General features: G+C 35.7%; 3 protein-coding genes across 6 annotated transcripts; all 3 read right to left on the bottom strand.

The window, feature by feature from the left end:
* Positions 1-2,269: 2,269 nt before the first annotated feature.
* Positions 2,270-5,188, bottom strand: LOC107817418 (soluble inorganic pyrophosphatase PPA1-like). 2 transcript variants are annotated; one of them, XM_016643250.2, is made up of 9 exons: positions 4,635-5,188; positions 4,257-4,385; positions 4,141-4,169; positions 3,650-3,715; positions 3,375-3,482; positions 3,170-3,235; positions 2,964-3,084; positions 2,798-2,879; positions 2,270-2,619 (listed from the first exon to the last, which is right to left on the bottom strand). In XM_016643250.2, exons 2-9 carry the CDS (start codon positions 4,369-4,371, stop codon positions 2,577-2,579), a joined length of 630 nt encoding a protein of 209 aa, XP_016498736.1. In that variant the 5' UTR covers positions 4,372-4,385; positions 4,635-5,188; the 3' UTR covers positions 2,270-2,576. The 2 variants fall into 2 exon arrangements, with proteins under 2 accessions (XP_016498736.1, XP_016498744.1); XM_016643258.2 differs by having other exon boundaries at positions 4,257-4,377.
* Positions 5,189-6,177: 989 nt separating this feature from the next.
* LOC107817411 (large ribosomal subunit protein uL11c) lies at positions 6,178-9,714 on the bottom strand. Its single transcript, XM_016643239.2, has 4 exons — positions 9,394-9,714; positions 9,092-9,264; positions 8,898-8,961; positions 6,178-6,639 (listed from the first exon to the last, which is right to left on the bottom strand). Exons 1-4 carry the CDS (start codon positions 9,599-9,601, stop codon positions 6,428-6,430), a joined length of 657 nt encoding a protein of 218 aa, XP_016498725.1. The 5' UTR covers positions 9,602-9,714; the 3' UTR covers positions 6,178-6,427.
* Positions 9,715-11,384: 1,670 nt separating this feature from the next.
* Positions 11,385-16,270, bottom strand: LOC107817402 (photosynthetic NDH subunit of subcomplex B 3, chloroplastic-like). Of its 3 annotated transcripts, XM_016643211.2 has the most exons (8): positions 15,971-16,270; positions 15,816-15,875; positions 12,736-12,902; positions 12,540-12,650; positions 12,365-12,421; positions 12,163-12,231; positions 12,018-12,080; positions 11,385-11,921 (listed from the first exon to the last, which is right to left on the bottom strand). In XM_016643211.2, exons 1-8 carry the CDS (start codon positions 16,176-16,178, stop codon positions 11,832-11,834), a joined length of 825 nt encoding a protein of 274 aa, XP_016498697.1. In that variant the 5' UTR covers positions 16,179-16,270; the 3' UTR covers positions 11,385-11,831. The 3 variants fall into 3 exon arrangements, with proteins under 3 accessions (XP_016498697.1, XP_016498715.1, XP_016498708.1); XM_016643229.2 differs by lacking the exon at positions 15,816-15,875 and having other exon boundaries at positions 12,736-12,803; positions 15,971-16,264; XM_016643222.2 differs by lacking the exon at positions 15,816-15,875 and having other exon boundaries at positions 15,971-16,263.
* Positions 16,271-20,792: the final 4,522 nt, after the last annotated feature.

The raw sequence follows: 20,792 nt of genomic DNA, 5'->3' as shown, positions 1-20,792 counted from the left end.
GAAGAATAGCTTCTCAAGCTAATTTAGAGCTTGTTTGGAAAGCCACCTAGGAATTGAGTTTGTGAGTGATTGTGTGTAATTACACAATTTGACATGTTTGTCTGGCTAAGTAATTACTTGGTCAACATGGAATTGAGTGTAAATGAGGGCGTGTAATTATACTCTCTAATTCTCAAAGGGTTGGTGAGAATCAGGGGCAATTACTCTGAATAATTACAAGATGATGTAACTTTTCTAATTCTCTCTCTTTTTTTTATTTTTTGACAAGATTGGGTTGCTCTAGTGGTGAGCACCCTCCACTTCCAACCAAGAGGTTGTGAGTTCGAGTCACCCCAAGAGCAAGGTGGGGAGTTCTTGGAGGGAGGGAGTAGAGGGTCTATCGGAAACAGCCTGTCTACCTCAGGGTAGGGGTAAGGTCTGCGTACACACTACCCTCCTCAGACCCCACTAGTGGGATTATACTGGGTTGTTGTTGTTTTGTTTTTGTTTTTCATATATATTTTAGTACTATTTTCTTTATATTTCATTTTTCTTATGAGTTTTCCAATGTGTTGCTTATGGTGTTTTCATATAATTTTGCAACTTCTCATATTTTTCTTCTTTTTTCTTATTTTTCTTTTGTTATTCTTAGTTGCTAAACATAATTTCATATTTTACTAGCTTTGATTTCTAGTCATTAGTATAAATATTTATTAAGAAAAAATAACTTCTAAACTCATATCTATCTTTTTGTTATTTAAAGGTGCAGCAATTTATAACTATTTAATATATCTTTCCTGGGAATTTTTTATTTTAAATACCTCATATATTTGATATTTATTATTTGCATATATGTTTGTCACACATACACAGTAAAATTTATCTACATTTTAATCTGGAAAAAAAGTTTATTTAATTATGTAATTACACTTGTCCAATCAAACATGACTATGAAAATTACTCTGTAATTACGTTCTGGCAAGCGAAATTATAATTATTATACAGTGTAATTATCAGGTTGTGTAAATACTACCACAATAATTACACCGCCAAGTTACACATGGCTTTCCAAACCAACCTTAGTGACACCATGAGGGATTAGTATTTGTCTTAAGGAGAATCTGAAATTGGTCAGTCAATTCATTCAACATGCTCTTATTTTGTTGCTCTCTAATCTCTTATCACATATTTACCCCAGCCTGTTTGCTGTGTTATTCCGTTTTCACTGCCCAGTTATTGTTTAGTCACTGCCATTTATTCGGTGAGGTCCAGTGCGTTAGACTATGGATGGCACCTCAATATCTGACATATTAATTTGTTTCAACTTAGTGCTTGGAACTGTGTATGGCACTAATTTAAAGGCTTGCCTGTGGTCATGGTGTGGATAATGTTCTGCTTGCCAGTGATTGATCTGCATTTTTTCGTCGTGGTTTTGCTTCAGATCTAAATGTTGGTACCTTGATTCTGCGAATGCATCATATAAGATTTGTAAAATTTTATGAACTGTTTGAAACATCGTTTGGAGAAGTAGATTGAGTTAACTTTGCTGTTATTCTATAAGATGCTGCAAATTGTGATGTATGCGACACATGTTTTGGGTGACTTCAGTTCAAATGCCATACCAGTCTGTTTGCAGAAGATTTATTTTAACCCTTTTTCACTTATTTCAGACGGTGAGGGAGAAATGCTTTGACAAGTGCATCACCAAACCAGGGAGTAGTCTAAGTGGGAGCGAAAGTAGTTGTGTCTCCAGGTGTGTTGATCGATATATCGAGGCCACTGGTATAATCAGCAAAGCTCTCTTCAGTCAACGCTGAAACTGTTGGCTTGCTAGCTCGGGAAATGGCGGAATGCATCTCTTTAATCATTTTAAACTTTTGATACCCTTTCTCATTTCTCTAACATTTTTAAAGATGATATTCGATGAGCATTTTGTAAAAGCTGATACTCGGTGAACTTTTGTCCCTTGTGAATGGGCAGCACAAACCGTTATCTAGAGTATACTTGCCAAAAAACTGTTCCAAGTCCTATTGATTGAGATATACTGGTTGTCTATTTAGGACCACAGGGGCAATGTCTCCCGAGAGGCCCTGGAATCCGACTAACTAAATACAACACTGCTTTATCGTCATATTTTTATTCAGCATAAGATGTTAGTAATATTTTTGGAAATGGTTAGGATCGAGATATCTTGTGGATCAATTGGGTTTTATGGACTTCAACCTTACTAATTATCGAGATGGACTTTTGCAAGTTCGGTTTCTAAGGAAAAGCAGAAAATGACAGGACATAGATGCAACCGAAGATTGAACATAATAGACCAGCCCCAGCAAGAAGTACAAACATTGGTTAATGTCCCAAATGGAATTATAGCGAATGTGTTAATTCCGTAATTATATATTAACCTCCCTTTCCCACCAAATTGTCAAAAACAAACATAAAAAAAATATGAAAAGAAAAACACAACAATCTAGCTGCCGCAGAGGATGATCCTGAGCAAATTGCCACGGTAGCTAAATCATTTCAATGACTTCCAACAGACTCACTTTCAATAATACCAATTAAAACTTTGGCAGAATGCTCCATAAAACATCCAATTACTTTCTCAGTGTTTGTAATATGTATTCAGCATAAAGGTCCCTGCATGAAAGTAACAATACAAATGTTAAAATCTTTTAAACACAAAACATTGGCTCAAATTATTATATTTTAAACATATGTATGCACATCCCAATTCAGCATAAAAGAGTCAAAAGCAGACGTCACTGAGATTAGTAAAAACTAAAAACCATGTTTAAACATCATATCTAGATCATACATGGAGTACTGGATGGCGTCGACAGCAGTACTTGGAGGCAGGAACTCGTTAACAGCAACCTCCTTGTTCTCAAGCTTCTTATCTAGTGACAGTTAAGAAAATTATACTTGTAGAAAGTTTGCTAGAAAATTCATAAGAGGAGCAAATTAAAAGATGGAGAGGATACAGTCTTCAAAAAAGCGGCGGATTTCTGCCAGGCGGTGAGGGGGAAGCTGGTTTATATCAGTGTAGTGGCGATACTCTGGATCATCAGCGCACACGGCAATTATTTTATCATCCTTCTCACCCTGGATTGATGAAGAAATTTTGTCATTCCTTTATTATTAGGACTTGATAATAAAGGTCCAACCTGAGATATAAAATAATAGGAACCTGATCAATCATAGGCATCAGACCTATGGCCCTAGCTCGAAGGAAACAACCTGGGAGGACAGGCTCCTGTTGAAAAAAAAACAATTTCAATTCAATTAGTATGTAGAAGCTTCTTTGTTGTGGATTAGATTGGACAAAAATACAGTCACAACACTATACTGTTTTATATTTTGTATGGAAAGGCATTCATCTCTCACTGGCCTACCTGCATTAGGACTAGTACATCCATGGGGTCATTATCTTCACATAATGTCCGAGGAATGAAGCCATAGTTCTGGGGGTACACCATTGATGAGTATAGGACACGATCAACCTGAATATAGACGGTAGAAGGGAGATTGGCTATGAGTCTCTTTGAAACAAAACAAGAATGGCAAGGTAATAAGGCCATTAACCATGTAAATACAGCCTATTGGCAAGGGGTCTAATAAGCACAGCATTGCTTAATTCTACCTTATAGGTTGGATCATTGTATCATACCTTAATGAGACCAGTTTTCTTGTCAAGCTCGTATTTGACTTTACTACCTTTTGTAATCTCAATGACCTGTAAGAATGAAGCTGGTAAACCACAGGACAAGAGTTTGAATAACAAAGAGAACAATATTGCCATTTTTCTTTTACTCTGCTATGTTGTTCCCAACAATCTGATCTCATTTCCCATTTCCCCTTTACCCCCACCATAGTCAACAAGCACAAAAAAGGAAAAGAAGGATTAGATAAGAAGCTAGTATCATTTTTATTGGCAGATGGCAACAATCAGGGTTACAATTGGAGAAATTACGAACATGATCATTTTGCAGCTTTCCATGATAAAATCGGAACACAGAATCTACACCTCTAAATAGAAAATAGTTTTCCTATGCTGAAGAGGAAATACATATAGGTGCAAATTTTCTTCTAGGTAATTGCAGTTATTCAGACATCACTTGAGCTAACATTTCGTGCTTATATATCAACAACTATACTTACAACATTGAAAACCTTTGGAGCTTCAGGTCCTGCATAACACAAAAGGAATGATCAGATGTATGTGATAGTGAAATTAGTGAAGAATGAAAGAGATCGAGTAGGGATGAGAAAGCTACCAATCTCAAGATCGTGCCAAGGGTGAGCAGCAACAGACCTCCTGGACAATGATGAGAGGATCCTCTCATTCAAGCGAGGGGCGCGTCTATGTTGGGATACCTGATCATCACTCATTTTTACCTGATAAACTTGAAATTAAAGAAAAAGTCAAATATGGGCAACTAGTACATGATCTGTATTAATTCACTAGAATGATATAAGATGATGGAGGAGAAATCACTCCACAAATAACTAAAATCGATCCTAAACATAAAAGATATAGCAGCTATGGAAATAGAAGGGGATTTGGTAAAAAAGAAAATGAAGAAGTTCGTAAATGCATGTAACAAATAGAAAGTAGAGGGGAAATAATGATGAGAGCAAGCAATGTTACGTACCTTGGATTGAAGGAAGGAAGAAAACAAATAAAGAATGAGAGAGTCGAATTAATGATCTCTTCTTTGGGTGCTAATCTCTGTATATATAGCGCATGCAGCTCCCCTATAAGGTGAAACAAGACAGCTTTCCACGCGGGGCGGGGAGAAAATTAGACCGATTCCTTTTCCTCTTAAAACTTCAATATTTAAGGCCCTCCTTTTCCTTCTGCCTTTCCTTCTTCATAAACATGCATTAATTTGTTGAATTTTCTAATTCACCTACCCATTTTTGAAGCCATCAGAACCTGCAAACTAAAATAGAAAAGGAAAAAGAAAAAAAGAACCTTGCAAATACTTGCCCGAACCCGAGTGTTTACACCAAATCATGCCCGATTAACTATGACATTCACAATTTAAAGTGCGGATGCATATCACCTAATCATATATAGTTAAGTAAAATATAGATTATATACAAGACTAATATCATGCATTCATTTGCTTGGTGATTTTTTTACCATTTCTTAGTTCCCATACTAGTCATAGTAATTTAGGGTTCATTTTGATATTTGAGATTAAAAAGGAAAAAAGATGGCATCTAAAGCATTAGTACATGATCTTTTAAATAAATCAAAGTGCATGATGACCGTCACACCTCTGTATACCACATCTTAGATGTCTTCTATTTTCGTAATTGCAATCACGTCCCAGATTAGTTGAGTAGTGCTTAGGCTCGTTTCGAACGCGTAGACAGCGGTAGAGATACCCCCCCTTGAATTCCTCTTCTTTGTTTGTTCCCAATTTCATTTCCAGCCAGACATGTTGACTTTTAGGCACTCATCTTTCTATTTCTTACAATCTACTATTTTATAGTAGTTCTTACAATGTAGACAGGATAACTCTAAAACATATATCTATACTATTAATAAAGTTTCGACCTGTCAATGACATGGAACAACGTTTACCATTGCCAAACAGAAAGTCCTTGTTTGACCCTTTTAACCGGTCCGATCTGGCTTTGCTTTGTATATTACTCCACTATTGTGTAGCTATCTATTTCTGCACTAAAACTTCAAAAATCAAAGGTTATATTGCTATATTCATAATTCTCCAATATATTAGGTTGTGATGTCCTATTTACAAAATATTACAACAACGTGAAATTTTTAACAACTTACATTTAAAGCTACAAGTCATAAACATTATGACATACGCACAAATGAATATACCACGATTTGTCTTCTCTTTTTGAAGAATGTATTAGCTTTCTTATTAGTAAACGTTTTGTGCCGTCCTCTCTTGGTCCCCGTCTACAATAGCTGAAACATGATATATGGTGTAGTTGATGGAATTTTCAATCGCTGTTTAGTTTGTAGCATTGCAAATGTTTATGATTAAAACATTTTGTAAAGTAATACTCCTGCACTTAAGCTTAAAAGTGACAAAAGCAAGATGTGCCCTCAACTCAACTTCACCAGTCTACTGATGAATAGTGAGAATGTTATTGCCCAGGTACTTGGGGAGGGACACAATTAAATTTCTCAGTCAGCACTTCAGAGAGTGTCTAGGCATTCATCATATATTCAAAAGAAATTAAGGAATGAAAGATCAAGAGAGAGTATTGAAACAAATGGAAAACTGACTATCCAATAGCAAAGCGACACACCCCTGGCTGACAAAGACTTTAAGCTTTCCACTGCCATTCTGGAGGTAAGCTACTTCTCTTCCAATTGCTTCTAATCAATACAAGGCTAATGTGATTGACACTGGTGCTCAAAGAACCGGGAAAAATTACATGGTAATAGAAAAAGGCAAAACTAATATATAAGTTCTTTCTTTTTAGGTTCAAGAACCGGAGGGTCAATGTCAATTCCCATATTTGCTGCAGTGCCAGCTATAATCCTCATTGCAGATTCAATTGTAGAACAATTAAGATCTGGCAACTTCTCTTGAGCAATTGTCTTCAATTGATCAATAGTTATTTTCCCCACTTTCTCTCTCTGTGGGTCCTTTGAACCTTTTTCCACTCCTACAAAGTTACAAAGATATTAGTCTATTAGTGTCCCCACAGATTTACATCTTTCATAACTAACCAAAAATCTCAGAGTCCAAACTTTTGTATGCAGCCACACAAGATAACATTTAGGCTATAACAAACAGGGTACTCTTCAAGATCGAGTAAGTATGCAAGGACAAGTTCACATTTACAATATGTACTACTTTGAGTGGACACCTGACTTCCACATAGTGGGATTGCATTCTTAGGATTCCCAATGGAGTAGGTTAATTCAGCAATGATGTTGTCAATCCTATAACCAAATGTTTAAATCTACTGCCTGATTTGGTTGATCATAGAACTATAAGTAGAGAACCGCAGCCAAAACATAATAATTTTCGACGGGTCTGTAATTCTCCAACCAGAGAGAGAGAGAGAGAGAGTCACAGTTTTTCTAATTCAGATTTCAATTTTTTTTTCCTTTCCTCCCCCAACCATCTAGCAGAGCAACATGGGAAACCAAAGAAGAGAGTTTGCCATCTGGTATATAATTAAACCTACATGTCTATATCCTACTATAAAAACCAAAATACTATGGAAGGAAGGAAAATCATGGGATAGTATATCAAGTTGTAGTCTTCGAGGGCGTCTTTTGTTTACAAAGTGCACAGTGAGGCATTTACCTGTTATCGACCAACACTTGTTCAAATACCCGAATCAAGCTAAGATCATGGGGTAGTATATTGAGTTGACTTCAAGGGAGTCTTTTGTTTAGAAAGTGCACAGGAGGTGTTTAACCGTTTCCAGCCAATTATATCCCTTCATCTTCCTTGCTGTCATAAAATCCCATGCCTGTAGACTAGACTTTTTCTAATAGTAATCTTCAGACTTACAGTCTATAGTCTATTGAGCTAAAGCAGATTTTACGAGTTTCATGATCTCGAATTAGAATCAAATATTTCAATTGAAGTTGAGGACAACAAGCAAGGGTGTGGTAGTAATACGCCAGGATCTAAGTTGCTCGGACTCTTCACTTTCAGTGCCACACCCGTGTCGACACGACGTGGGTGTGGGTATGGGTGTGGGATCCGTATCGGATCTGGTCAACCGATTTTGGGTACTTTGACCAAAATCAACGGAGAAATTTGGGATAGATACAATGATTTTTGAAAACAAATCAAAAGCTAGGGTGATATGGAAGAAAATGGAATACCTTGTATATATAAATTTCTATGTCAGTCCTTTTCCTTTTATCTCCTAAAATTCTACTCATGTTCAATATTTTCTCCTTATCGGAATACCTTGTAAGTTTTTCACATAATGTCTCATAATTTAGACATATTTTTATAACTCTATTTTTAAATAATTGAATTATTTTTAGCCGAATCCCCGCACCCGTATCCGTACCTGGATCCGTACCCCCGAATCTTTAAATTTAGATCATGAAGGATCTAACCTCTAGATCCGCACCCGTATCGGACACCCGCACCCGAGTCCGAGCAACTTAGGCCAGGATATGATGGCCTCATCCAAAACTAGCTTGAAATGACACTTAATATTGCACATTGATTCGGCACCAGAGTAGCCACCTCGACTAACCGCGAAGTCCTTGAGCATATTATCTCTGATAATAAGACTTTGAAGGACATATGTCAAGACTATTTGGCGGCACTTATCAGCAGATCAAGTGATCAACTGTCCATGCTCATTCTTCTGTCCTTTCTTACTGTCTTCACTAGGTTGACGACAACGTTCCTATAAGTGGCGAAGCCAAGAAATTCAATAAGGATGTTAAAATTTTGAGCATCCTGCAAGGGTGTTCAAAGTCTATTTTTTAATCAATAACAAGTAATATTTTACCTTATACGTAGTATAATTTTTCGGCGAAAGGTGTTCAGTTGACCACCCTTGGGCCAACATAGCTTCGCCCCCGGTTCCTATGTGGCTATATCCGTGTGCAAGCTAAACGGAATTCATCTCTTCCACTAACTCCAAACGAAAAGTGGAGAATCTTTTAGGTATCCTGACTTCCCTCTAAACTAAACCTTAGTAGTGAAGCATGTGGAGTTAAAGTGTTAAATCGCCAAAATTAAAGTAGTTGAGGCTGAAAATGAATTCAATGAAATATCTGCAGCGAGTTATGAGAATTCAAAATGGTGAAACAATTAGCAGAAAGCATCTATCAGATGGGATGGAAGGGTTCCTCAGTAGTTGATGCAATCACATTATAGGACAATGTCTGAGTAAATTATAGTATATTAGAGGAGTTGGAAGCAGCAAAGTGAGGATACCTGCAGCCTTGAGCAGCAAAACAGAAGCAGGTGGGGTCTTCAAGATAAAAGTGAAGCTTCTATCCTGCAAAACATGAACACCATAATCAGATACAAACGTTAAAAGGGATCATCTTTAATTCTCAAAAATTATGTTCGCTGCCCCATATATATAGACATTAAAAAATAGAGATTATGAAGGGAAAGTAACAGACATCATAGACAGTGATTTCGACGGGAATGACATAACCAGCTTTATCAGCAGTTCTGGCATTGTAATCCTTACAGAAGGCCATAATGTTAACACCCTTGGAACCCAAGGCCGGCCCCACAGGTGGAGCCGGTGTTGCCTTCCCTGCCTCCAGAGCCAGCTTTATAATACCAGTCACTGCCAAAATATTCAATAAAATTCAGTAAAGATTGAATTTTTCTTTTTCCTTATGATAAGTAGCAACAATTTGGCAAGACCCAAATCTAAACAAAAGGAGTGGCAATAGGAAAGTAAATAGTGGAGTACCTTTCTTGGCTTTACCACCACCAGGCTTAGGGGGAGCCATGGAAATGACAGTGAGAGGCCTTGGAGTGGAAGGAAGGGAACAAGTGTGTTTGTTGTGCGTTTGAAGGAACTGAACGGAGACGCGTTGAAATGAAGACAAATTGAGGGATGAAGGTGAAAACGAGGAAGAGAGTTTCCCTGAATTATTACAAATTGATAAAGACGCCATTTCTAACCAAGAATTTGGAACAGAAGAAGAAATGAGAAACGAGAGAGAGAAGTGGATAACACTGCTTAGCAGTGGTACCTTCTCCTATCTGTAACCAGATTCCTATTTGGGCCTCTGTGCTAATCCTACAGTTGGGCCGGGTGTTGTTTAGAGTCAACGGCCCACCCTTGAATTATTTGTTATGTGAAATGCCTGTGAACGACGTATAGACGAGGTGACGAGCGTCTATACGTCGTCAAATTAATTGTTTGCATAATTATTTGAAAATTCTAAATTTGTTTTAATAGACGAACTAATTGTTATGATTATTGTTTCTCTCATATTCTTTGTCAAATATAAATTCTGAAATTTCTACAATAATTGTTACATGCTACTTGAATTGTGTGTCTTAATTGTTAGGGGTGTACATGGACCGGGTTGGTTCGGTTTTGATAAAAACCGAACCAAACCAACTATATCGGTTTGGATTGGTTCGGTTTTATCGGGTTTTCGGGTTTTTTTTTTGTTATGTGAATATTAATTCAATTTTACTTTGATAAATTTTTTATAAGTAAATATCATTTAATAAAAAAAATTTAAAAAATGATAAATATATGATCTATTAAAACATTCTTATGGAAGAATTTTCTTAGTAACACATGATAGTTATTTTTTAGCCATCTAACAATAATTTTACGTTGATGTACACTTTCAAGATTAACCAAATTTAATAATTAAACATAAAAATAAATATGAACCTATAAAATGATTGTTCTCTTTAATTTTAAATTATCGAATACCATTTCAAACTCAAAAAAGATATAAGAATTTAATAGGTCTTGACATATAAATATGGAAGAACAAAGAGATTGACGTATTTCACTAACACTTGATAAAAAAGTGATCATATAATCAATTATTTAAAGTTAATAAATATGGAGCACTTCATATTTAACTAAATATTACTTCCTATAAGAGAATCTCAAATATTTCTAGATATTTTTTAAATTTTTTTTATATAAAATCTTAAAAGTATATATAAAAATTATATATTTATATGTCGGTTTGGTTCGTTTTTTTTTTACTTAATACCAAACCAAACCTAGTCCGGTTTTTTAATCGGTTTGGTTTATCTTTTCGATTTGGTGCGGTTTTCCGGTTGTAGAAGTCTTTAGTTCGAGTTATGCAGTTATTCATTAAAGTATATCCGTGTGATTGATTCAAGGAAAATAATCAGGTTCTCACGTTACGGGACATGTTAAAAGACCTAAAATAATACTATAAAAATGTTTCTTCTGGTAATTTAAAATTTATTACTGTACAAAGTGATTTTTTATTATTATAGGATTTGTGTTAATTCATTCTTAGTTTATCAACCATGTAGATTAAGATAATCCTCAACTCCTACGAAAATTATTGTTTCTTTCTATAAAATTTGCACCCTTTATGACGAGTGACGCGTTAATTGAACTGACTAGTTGTCCAACTTAAAGTATTTGTGCAGCACCCCAACTACTATATCATCCTTCACTGTTTACTGTTATAGTCTGTACTTACTCTTTTGGTATGATTGAAGCTACATATTTTGGTATATTATGTGTTTAGATAATCAATTCTATCATCCAGTCAGTCCTTCCCATTGTTACAAAAAGAAAAAAATAATTTATTACGTAGGATCGAGAAGATATTTTTATGTTTCTTTCCTCTGTCTCTTTCTTGTTTGTTAGAGTTTCATGAGTGGCAGAATAAAAATTAGTAGTAATAATAACAATAATTGAAAATAAAAACAGAGGGAAAATGGTTCTTTTAACTTAGTCTTTTATTAAGAAAAATAAGGGCCGGTAACATTATATTTATAAGAACGAAGCTCAATGGACCCAAAAGCAATTAAGAGCAGATTGTCGTCATTCTTCCACTATTAGGCTACGAATAAATTGGCACATAATGCTGTAAAGCAAGACAAACGTCATCTCAGGATAAAGATGAGGATCTATTGATGCTTATTGTTTTTTCTTCTTTTTCTTGAATAGGCGGTAATCCTCTATAATTTCATTCGTGTGCTTTTCATTCAGAAAGTTGTTGAATGACCATATGCGCAAAAGACATTATTTACCCCACATTTCAGCTTATTGTTTTTCTTCTTCTTCGTGAATAGGCGGTAATCCTCTGTAATTCCATTCGTGTGCTTTTCATTCAGAAAGTTGTTGAATGACCATATGCGCAAAAGACATTATTTACCCCACATTTCAGCTTATTGTTTTTCTTCTTCTTCGTGAATAGGCGGTAATCCTCTGTAATTCCATTCGTGTGCTTTCCATTCAGGAAGTTGTTGAATGACCATCTACGCAAAAGACATTATTTACCCCACATTTCAGATCGCATTAACCCAATATAATTATATTAAGTATGGAAATATATATCCATAATTAGTCCATACCATGCCTCTAGAATCGGGTTTACCAACAATTGCCTGGCAAGCTAGCCTCCAATTCTTTGGATGCTGAAAAATATAACAAATTAATGTAGAATATTATATACTGTAATAAAGTAGTTATAATTGCTCAAGAAATGAAGATTCATACCCGTTTTAATTCATCGTGATTGTTCTCCTTGTCAGTACGAGGGTTCAGTAGCTCCTTTCCTTCAACAACCTAATTGTTAATACATGCACCGTAAAATACTTTGTAGGTAATCTGGGATAGGGACATAATCAAAGTTTAAAAAAAGTATGCCAATAATTAATAAAACGTCTACGACTCTATGAGATGTATGTATATGGCTCACCTCAACTAAACATGTCCCACAAGTTCCTCCTCCCCCACAATTAAGCAAAGGCCTCGCCTTAGAACACAGGCACCATTATACATTTAGAAGAGGAAATTAAGTTGGTAATTAAAGCAAGAAGAGAAAGAAAAAAGAACGGAATTAATGATGAACACATATTTATACATGTACGTACATAAGGTCCATACAACTCCACATTAGCATCCAACATTATGTCTCTAAGTTTTTGACCACCACAAGCTTTGCGGAGCTGCACGTCTGGTGTCCCATCTGGTAGTAATACTGACTGAACAAAGAATACATATTAATTATTACTAGTATATATGCATTCATTACCAACAGAAACACAAGTCCTACTTAGTAGCACTCACGCTGACAAATGCAAATTTCACAGAAGCCTCTTCTTCATCTTCCTGGAGTGCTCCAATACTTGCCTTTTCTGGAACAGTACCAACTGCTCTGATTTTCGTTCTACCAAAACTCAGGCTCGGAGAAGCTACCTTTTTGTTTTTGAAAATAGACGATCGAGATACGGAAGCTAAGGAGGCAGAGGAGTATATTTCAATTGCCTTCATTTTCTAATAATATTGATATTGAAAATAAAGGAGGAGTTGCACTTTTCCAGATACACTATGCTCTAGTGGTAGATTCATAAATCCCAATGGATAGGGAACGCATGTGTATTTTCTTTTTTATGTAAAATGTTGCGGGTGACTCTCCTTTTCTTATCCGTTGGTGAACTATGGGTCTGAAGGCTGCAGCATGGAAAGCCCAAATAGGCCCAGATTTGGACTTCAAACCTCCTAAGCCCAACTAGAAGGCTGCCACGGGATACCCATTCAAAGTTTAAGAAAGGGAAAAGGGCCAAATATACCCCTCTACTTTGATATATTGTTCATATTTATCCTCCGTTATACTATCGGGTCAAATATACCCTCACTGTTAGTAAAGTTTTCAAATTTACCCTCTAATCTAACGGAAAGCCCCAAAATCCCAAATTCCTTCTATTTACTATAATTTTTTCTCACAAATTACTTAACCCTACGTGTGCTCTACCTGAGAAAAAAATATCTTCGACAAGTTGATTTCTTGTTCCATTTGATTATTTAGAGCAGGAAGACTTAACAAACTCGCCCCCTCCAGGCATGAGAACAATAATAAATATTCCTTTGAAAGAATGTTCTGAAGCTTGACATAAATTTAAACAGTCATTTAATTTAGGATTTCTCAGACAATACTAAAGAATCATATGTCACAAATTTCATGCAGGGGTGCTTGCGCAAGCAAAATTTGCATCAAATGACATGCTAAATCCAAATCCGAAAGGGAATGCATTTATATGGATACCTACGGCCTTGTTATGCATGTAGTCCATAAAGAATAGTAAATATTAGTATAACTTCACAAGCGAATGCATTTCGACCACCAGAAGAATCAAATAAATCTCTTCCAAATTATCTACGGTATTTCACTCATCCTCGTTCCGTTGGAGACATACCCATAAACTGTCAATTTTGCCTTCCATTTATGATTTGAGCATAACAAAAGACGGGGGGAATAATTATGATATAACTCCACACTTCCATTTCTATAATATGGACCTTTTTTCTTCTCTGGTGGATCACACGAAGGAGATGACTGATTTGTAAAGAAGAATTGCAATAAATAGAAGGGTTTGGGGCTTTCCGTTAGGTTAGAGGGTAAATTTGAAACTTTGCTAACTGCGAGGGTAGATTTGACCCGATAGTATAACGGAGGATAAATGTGAACAATATATCAAAGTAGAGAGATATATTTGGCAATTTCCCCATTAAGAAATGACGTAGGAGTCCAGAAATTCCAAATTCAACATGTTGGTTTTATTTGATTTGTCCTTCTATAAGCTCGATCGGGTTTCTAGAAGCTATGTTACATAATCCAATCATCCAATATACTCCTACTAGTAGGCATAGTATCTTCGGCCAGTGCAATGAAGGATGAATCACACACTCTTTAAACTACTATTTCTTTTCCTAATTATTACCATCATTTCTCTGGTCACTTTAATCGTCCAGCAAACGAGAAAAGAACACCTAATAAAGACGACATTAACAAAGCAACTTAGAGGGATTTAGTGGATGTCAATTTTTGCTAATTATTAAGTTGTTCTGTGTAAAACAGAGTAATTACAACTTTTCCAATAATAATTATTGGTATTCACCGTTATAAAAAATTTTATCATCGTTTCCATTGCATAAAAGAATATAATTTTAAATAGAATGTTTCGAGTCTTTTGCTTAGTAATAGTAATTTTCCCTCCGTTTCAATTTATGTGTACATATTTTCTTTTTAATCCGTGTAAAAAAGAATAACCTATTTCCTTATTTGGAAACAATTTACCTTTATGCAATGATTTATAACCACACAAAATATGTATGCCTCATTTTACACCACAAGTTCAAAAGTTTTTTCTCTTTTCTTAAACTTTGTGCCCACTCAAATGAATTCAAATAAATTGAAACGGAGAGAGTAATTATTTTAAACAATAATTGCCAAACAATATACACGATACTTTTTCCTATAAATTTTTTGTTGTTAAAATGTATACAAATATTTGTGGACTTACATATATTCTCCTCATCATGTTTAGACTCTTAACTATTTTCATTTCGTTTTTTAATAATCTAATAAAGTGAAACCAGGACATTCAAATTATATTTTCCATTTTGTTTATTTAGTAACTAATTAGATAGTCAACAACATTTTTTTAATCGTGTTCTTCTGTATTTCTCCTTGTTTATTTCCTTTAAGTTTAGAAATGAGTTTCTTCAATCAGAATGTAATGACATATCGTTAGAAGAAAATTAATAGCCGATATCTTCGTCCTACTATTGGTAGTATTACTCTGTTATCTCAAAACTAACACATGTACTAGTTTAATTTAAACTCTATATGTTTTGTAATTGCACATTCACATTTCCTGTATGATTCGTGGCACAGTCATGGCCACTTCATTTTCACACACAAAGTATTATTTGCTCAACAAAATTATATGGGACGCGCTTGTAAGATTTTCACCACATTACCCTTACCTGTTTTTTTCACACAAAAAAAAAATGTAAAACTAAAAGCACTTCATTTTTATATTTAAAGCTCATGTCGTTTGCTGTATTTGACATATAAACATGTGTATGTGAACTACGTATTTAAATAGTTCAAATCGTAGTTTAAGTTTGGGGTTTCACTCAAAATGATTCATGTTTATAAAACCCTATACAAACTACGTAATTTTTTGTAATTTTTTGTGTATATAATATTTCTTGTTAATTTATTTGAATTTTATGTTTGTTAATTTTTAAATTAAAATAAAAGTGTAACACATTAAAATGCTGAGAGATAGATAATTTAATTATTTACTATTCAATATTTTAGATGCCGTATAGGAATATCGAAGACCAATTGTTATACTTACTGCTCACATTATATGAAGTAATAAGGAACATTTCCAGTGCCAGCTTTATAATACCAGTCACTGTCAAAATATTCAGAAAAGATTGAATTTTTGTTTTCCTTATCAGAATTTGGCAAGACTTAAATCTAAACAAGCAAAACAAAAATAAGTAGTACCTTTCTTGGCTTTACCACCACCAGGCTTAGGGGGAGCCATGGAAATGACAGTGAGAGGCCTTGGAGTGGAAGGAAGGGAACAAGTGTGTTTGTTGTGCGTTTGAAGGAACTGAACGGAGACGCGTTGAAATGAAGACAAATTGAGGGATGAAGGTGAAAACGAGGAAGAGAGTTTCCCTGAATTATTACAAATTGATAAAGACGCCATTTCTAACCAAGAATTTGGAACAGAAGAAGAAATGAGAAACGAGAGAGAGAAGTGGATAACACTGCTTAGCAGTGGTACCTTCTCCTATCTGTAACCAGATTCCTATTTGGGCCTCTATGCTAACTTCCTACAGTTGGGCCGGGTGTTGTTTAGAGTCCAACGGCCCACCCTTGAATTATTTGTTATGTGAAATGCGTGTGAACGACGTATAGACGAGGTGACGAGCGTCTATACATCGTCAAATTAATTGTTTGGATAATTATTTGAAAATCCTAAATTTGTTTTAATACACGAACTAATTGTTATGATAATTTTTCTCTCATATTCTTTGTCAAATATAAATTCTGAAATTCCTACAATAATTGTTACATGCTACTTGAATTATGTGTCTTAATTGTTACTTGACATTTAGCATATTAAATATTAAATTACTTATTTTCTCCACGATTTTCATAATTAATTTCTAATTGCCATTATTTGTTCATAAATAAATTATAATTATTGTGTACCTTGATGCTTAATAGTTTCTCATTGGACGTGGTATTTATTGGAGTAATTTTTATTACATTTATGAGTTGTTTAAAGTTATATGGGGGGAACGGGTTGCATGCCGCAACGGAAATGAAAGTAAATATATGAATATTGGGGGATCGGATTGTACGCCTCAACAGACTTATTTAAAAGTCTATATTGGGGGATCGGAATTCATGCCGCAACAGACTTATTTAAAAGTCTATATTGGAGGATCGGATTGCACGCCGCAATATACTTATTTAAAAGTCTATATATATACTTGATTAAAATAAATATATTGGAGGGTTCAAAATGAATATATTGTGGGAACGGGTTGCACGCTGCAACGGAAATTGGTTGAAAGAATAATTAGTTATGACTGCTGGGTTGGCTTCAACTATTAAAAATCAATTACCTGATTTATTTCTATTATTGTTGTTGTTAATATTATTGCGTACAGGTTAATGTGAGTGACATGCCTTAGCCTCGTCACTACTTCGTCGAGGTTAGGCTCAGCACTTACCAGTACATGGAGTCGGTTGTACTGATACTATACTCTGCACTTCTTGTGCAGATTTCGGAGTTGGTCCCAATGGCGTACCATAGACTTGCTCAGATTTCAGCTACCCATAGGAGACTTGAGGTATAACTGCACGGCGTCCGCAGTTCTGAAGTCCCCGTCTACTTTACTTTAGCTGTGTATTTATTTTCAGATAACTTTATTTTATTCAGACCTTTATTTGTATTATTCTAGAAGCTCGTGCACTTGTGACACCAAATTCTGGGATGGTATTTAGACACCGTTATTTTATGGATTATTCACTGCATTTCAGAATTTACTTTCGCATTTAATTCTTTATTATTAATAAATTTAAAAATTATTTTAAAATGGATAATATTATTCTAACGTTGGCTTGCCTAGCAAGTGAAATGTTAGGCGCCATTACAGTCCCGAAGGTGGGAATTTCGGGTCGTGACAAACACGTTTTAACATCCTAGAAATCTCTACTACTTGCTCAAATGGAATGTCAGTCTGCAACTCTCTATCCATAAATATTTTAAAATCATAATTGAACCCTTCAATGAATATGCAAACTCGCCCTCTAACTGTAGGAACCAAGATAGGTGCATGACGGGCTAACTCACTGAACCTAATATCATATTCTGACATCGTCATGGTGCCCTGACGCAACCGTTCAAACTCTGTGCGCCACGCATCCTAGAGTTAGGGGAACAAATTCTTTCAAAAATATTTCCAAAAATTGAGTTTAAGTTGGTAGTGTTGCATCAACTGGTCTATCCTCTTTATAAACTTGCCACCATTGATACGCTGCTCCTGACAACTGAAATGTAGTAAAGAAAATTCCGCACACTTCTACAATACCCATGGTACGGAGAATACAGTGGCACTTTTCTAGAAATCCCTGGGCATCCCCGGCAGCTGTGCCACTAAAGTAGGTTAACTATATCTCTTAAACCTTTCAAGCCACTTTTGTTCTTCTTCTAATGCCTCTGGCATGACCTCAGACATGACCGGAATAACAGGTTGTATCGGCACCACACCTAGAACCTAACCAATGTAGACATGCTGCTTTGGAGTACGGGCGGTAGGAGTATGAGCTCCTCCCCCAATCTGTGAAATATTTGGTTCAATGGAGATCAACCCTGCTTGAGTTAATGTACCAAACATGTTCAGGAACTGTGCTAAAGTCTCCTGAAGTCCGAGGGTAACAACAGATGCCTCCGGTACCTGTTCCCTAACCGGAGCTATTGGCGTCTCCTCAGTTGTTACTCTGACAGGTGCTCTAGCTGCGACACGTGCCCTTCCTCGGCCTCTATCTCGGTTTCTACCTAGGCCCCAGCCTCTTGCGGCTCTAGCAGTATGTACGGGTGTTTGCTCAGCTGACTCGGTAGCACGTGTCCTCACATTTGTGAGAGAATAGAGATACAAATGCTCAAATTCCAAAATCAACAAATTCAGCACGACAGGAATGAAAGAAGTAAAAATTTCCTAACAGTGCTGTAGCCTCTCGAATATAAGTACAGACGTCTCCGTACCGATCCGCAAGACTCTACTAGACTCGGTCGTGACTCGTAGAACCTATGAACCTAGAGCTCTGATACCAACTTGTCACGATCCAAAATCCCACCACATACGTCGTGATGGCACTTAGTCTCTAAGACTAAGTAAGCCGATTATAATTACAATTCAAGCCAATTTATTTTCTTTAAATAGATAATCGAACCCAACAACGAAAATAATTATAAATGACCTCCCAAGACTGGTAATACTGAGTCACGAACGGTAACTGAATATATGAAATGATCTCAAGGATCGAATACTTAATACTGTTTGATTAATAATTAACAGTACCATAAAATAGAAAGACTCCAAGGGACTGTGACGACCAAACAACTCTATCTTGAATCCTTGCGATCACACTCTAACTTTGTCCTAGTCCGATATCTCCAATACCTAGATCTGCACAAAAATGTGCAGAAGTGTAGTATGAGTACACCACAGTTAGTACCCATTAAGTATCAAGACTAACCTCAGTGGAGTAGTGACGAGGTACAGTCAAGACACTCACTAGTCTAATAACCTGTGCAATATAGTATACAAAAATAATAAGAAATAAATAACAATGATGGAAACACTAATCAACCAGTGATATACACAGCAGGGCAACAAAAACACCATTAATGTTGCTCAACAAATAATGAGTACAAGTACAACCAATTAATCAAGTCCTTCAAATATAAATCATTCGCCTATATGCTTTTCAAATAATAATCTTCAGGATATAATAATTTCCAATAAATATATTTCGAATATATTCCCTTCAAATAAATATCTTTCAAATATAATTCTTTCAAATAAATCTCTTTCAAATATAATTCCTTCAAATAAATATCTTCAAATATACTTCTTTCAAATAAATCTCTTTCAAATATAATTCCTTCAAATAAATCTCTTTAAAATATAATTCTTTCAAATAAATCTCTTTCAAACACAATTCTTTTAAATAAATATCTTTCTAATATAATTCTTTCAAATAAATTTCTTTCAAATAAATATCTTTCGAAAATAATTCTTTCAAGTAAAAGTCACTATGTGACACCTCATTTAACTTTCCTGGTGTGAGAAACAATTAAACATATTAGTACAATTTAATAAGGGAGAACGGTTTATGATTTAGAAAGGAAGGACAGGATTTTTGCAATAATAGCCCGTGTACGTACTCGTCACCTCACGTACACGGCACCCACACATCAATTTATATCAAACATCTTAAGGGTAAAGTCCCCAACACAAGGTTAGGCAAGCCACTTACCTCGAACCAAGCTCAATCATTCGGTCACAATGCCTTTCCCACGAATATCCGGCTCCGAATGACCCAAATCTAGCAAAAAGCAATTACATATCATAAATACAACCATGATAGACTCATCTAATTAATGAAATCAACAGTTTAACAAGAATTCCGAAATTAACTCAAAAATCGCCTGTGGGGCCCACATCTCGGAATTGGGTAACGGTCACACAATACGAACACCCATTCACTCACGAGTCTAACCATATAAAAATTTCTCAAATCCGACCACAAATCCCCTTTCAAAACTCGAAATCTTTGTTGACGGAGTTCTTCCAAATTTTTCCCAAATTTAACCCCAAAATCCGAAATTAAATGATGAAATCAACCATAGATTAGTGGAATATAACTATAAAGGAGTTAAGAATCATTACCCAAAAACTTCCTCCGAAAATCTCTCCAAATTTTGCCTTCTACCGAGCTCTCAATCAAATTTTTGTGTTATGAACTCAACCCTCGTTTTTGAACCTTAAATTCTGCCCAGGTGCATTCTTCTTCGCGAACGCGACATCACGATCGCGAATGCGATGAACAATCTTCCACTGGCCCAAAATTCCTCCTTCGCGAACGCGAGGGTACTCTCGCGAATGCATACCTTCCACTGACGGACCCCTTCGCGAACGCGGGAACCCCTTCGCGAATGTGTAGGCTTAATGCCCGAAGCTTTCTCTGCCCCGTTCCTTTACGCGAACGCGAGGACCATATCGCGAACACGTAGGCTTAAGGT

Source organism: Nicotiana tabacum, chromosome 23 (genome assembly GCF_000715075.1).
Source record: "Nicotiana tabacum cultivar K326 chromosome 23, ASM71507v2, whole genome shotgun sequence".
NCBI classification, from domain to species: domain Eukaryota; kingdom Viridiplantae; phylum Streptophyta; class Magnoliopsida; order Solanales; family Solanaceae; genus Nicotiana; species Nicotiana tabacum.
The sequence above is the reverse complement of the archived record's forward strand: the minus strand, read 5'-3'. Positions and strand labels throughout refer to the sequence as shown.

Coding starts and splice junctions, on each gene's coding strand:
- LOC107817418 (XM_016643250.2), bottom strand. CDS start 4,371: ATGAGTGATGATCAGGTATCCCAACATAGACGCGCCCCTCGCTTGAAT. Junction 4,170..4,256: donor TTGGCACGATCTTGAGATTG/GTAGCTTTCTCA, acceptor TGTGTTATGCAG/GACCTGAAGCTCCAAAGGTT. Junction 2,620..2,797: donor GACGCCATCCAGTACTCCAT/GTATGATCTAGA, acceptor ACTTTCATGCAG/GGACCTTTATGCTGAATACA.
- LOC107817411 (XM_016643239.2), bottom strand. CDS start 9,601: ATGGCGTCTTTATCAATTTGTAATAATTCAGGGAAACTCTCTTCCTCG. Junction 8,962..9,091: donor TCGAAATCACTGTCTATGAT/GTCTGTTACTTT, acceptor CATGTTTTGCAG/GATAGAAGCTTCACTTTTAT. Junction 6,640..8,897: donor TTTGCTGCTCAAGGCTGCAG/GTATCCTCACTT, acceptor GTAACTTTGTAG/GAGTGGAAAAAGGTTCAAAG.
- LOC107817402 (XM_016643211.2), bottom strand. CDS start 16,178: ATGGCGTCTTTATCAATTTGTAATAATTCAGGGAAACTCTCTTCCTCG. Junction 12,651..12,735: donor TGAAATTTGCATTTGTCAGC/GTGAGTGCTACT, acceptor TTCTTTGTTCAG/TCAGTATTACTACCAGATGG. Junction 11,922..12,017: donor AACCCGATTCTAGAGGCATG/GTATGGACTAAT, acceptor TCTTTTGCGTAG/ATGGTCATTCAACAACTTCC.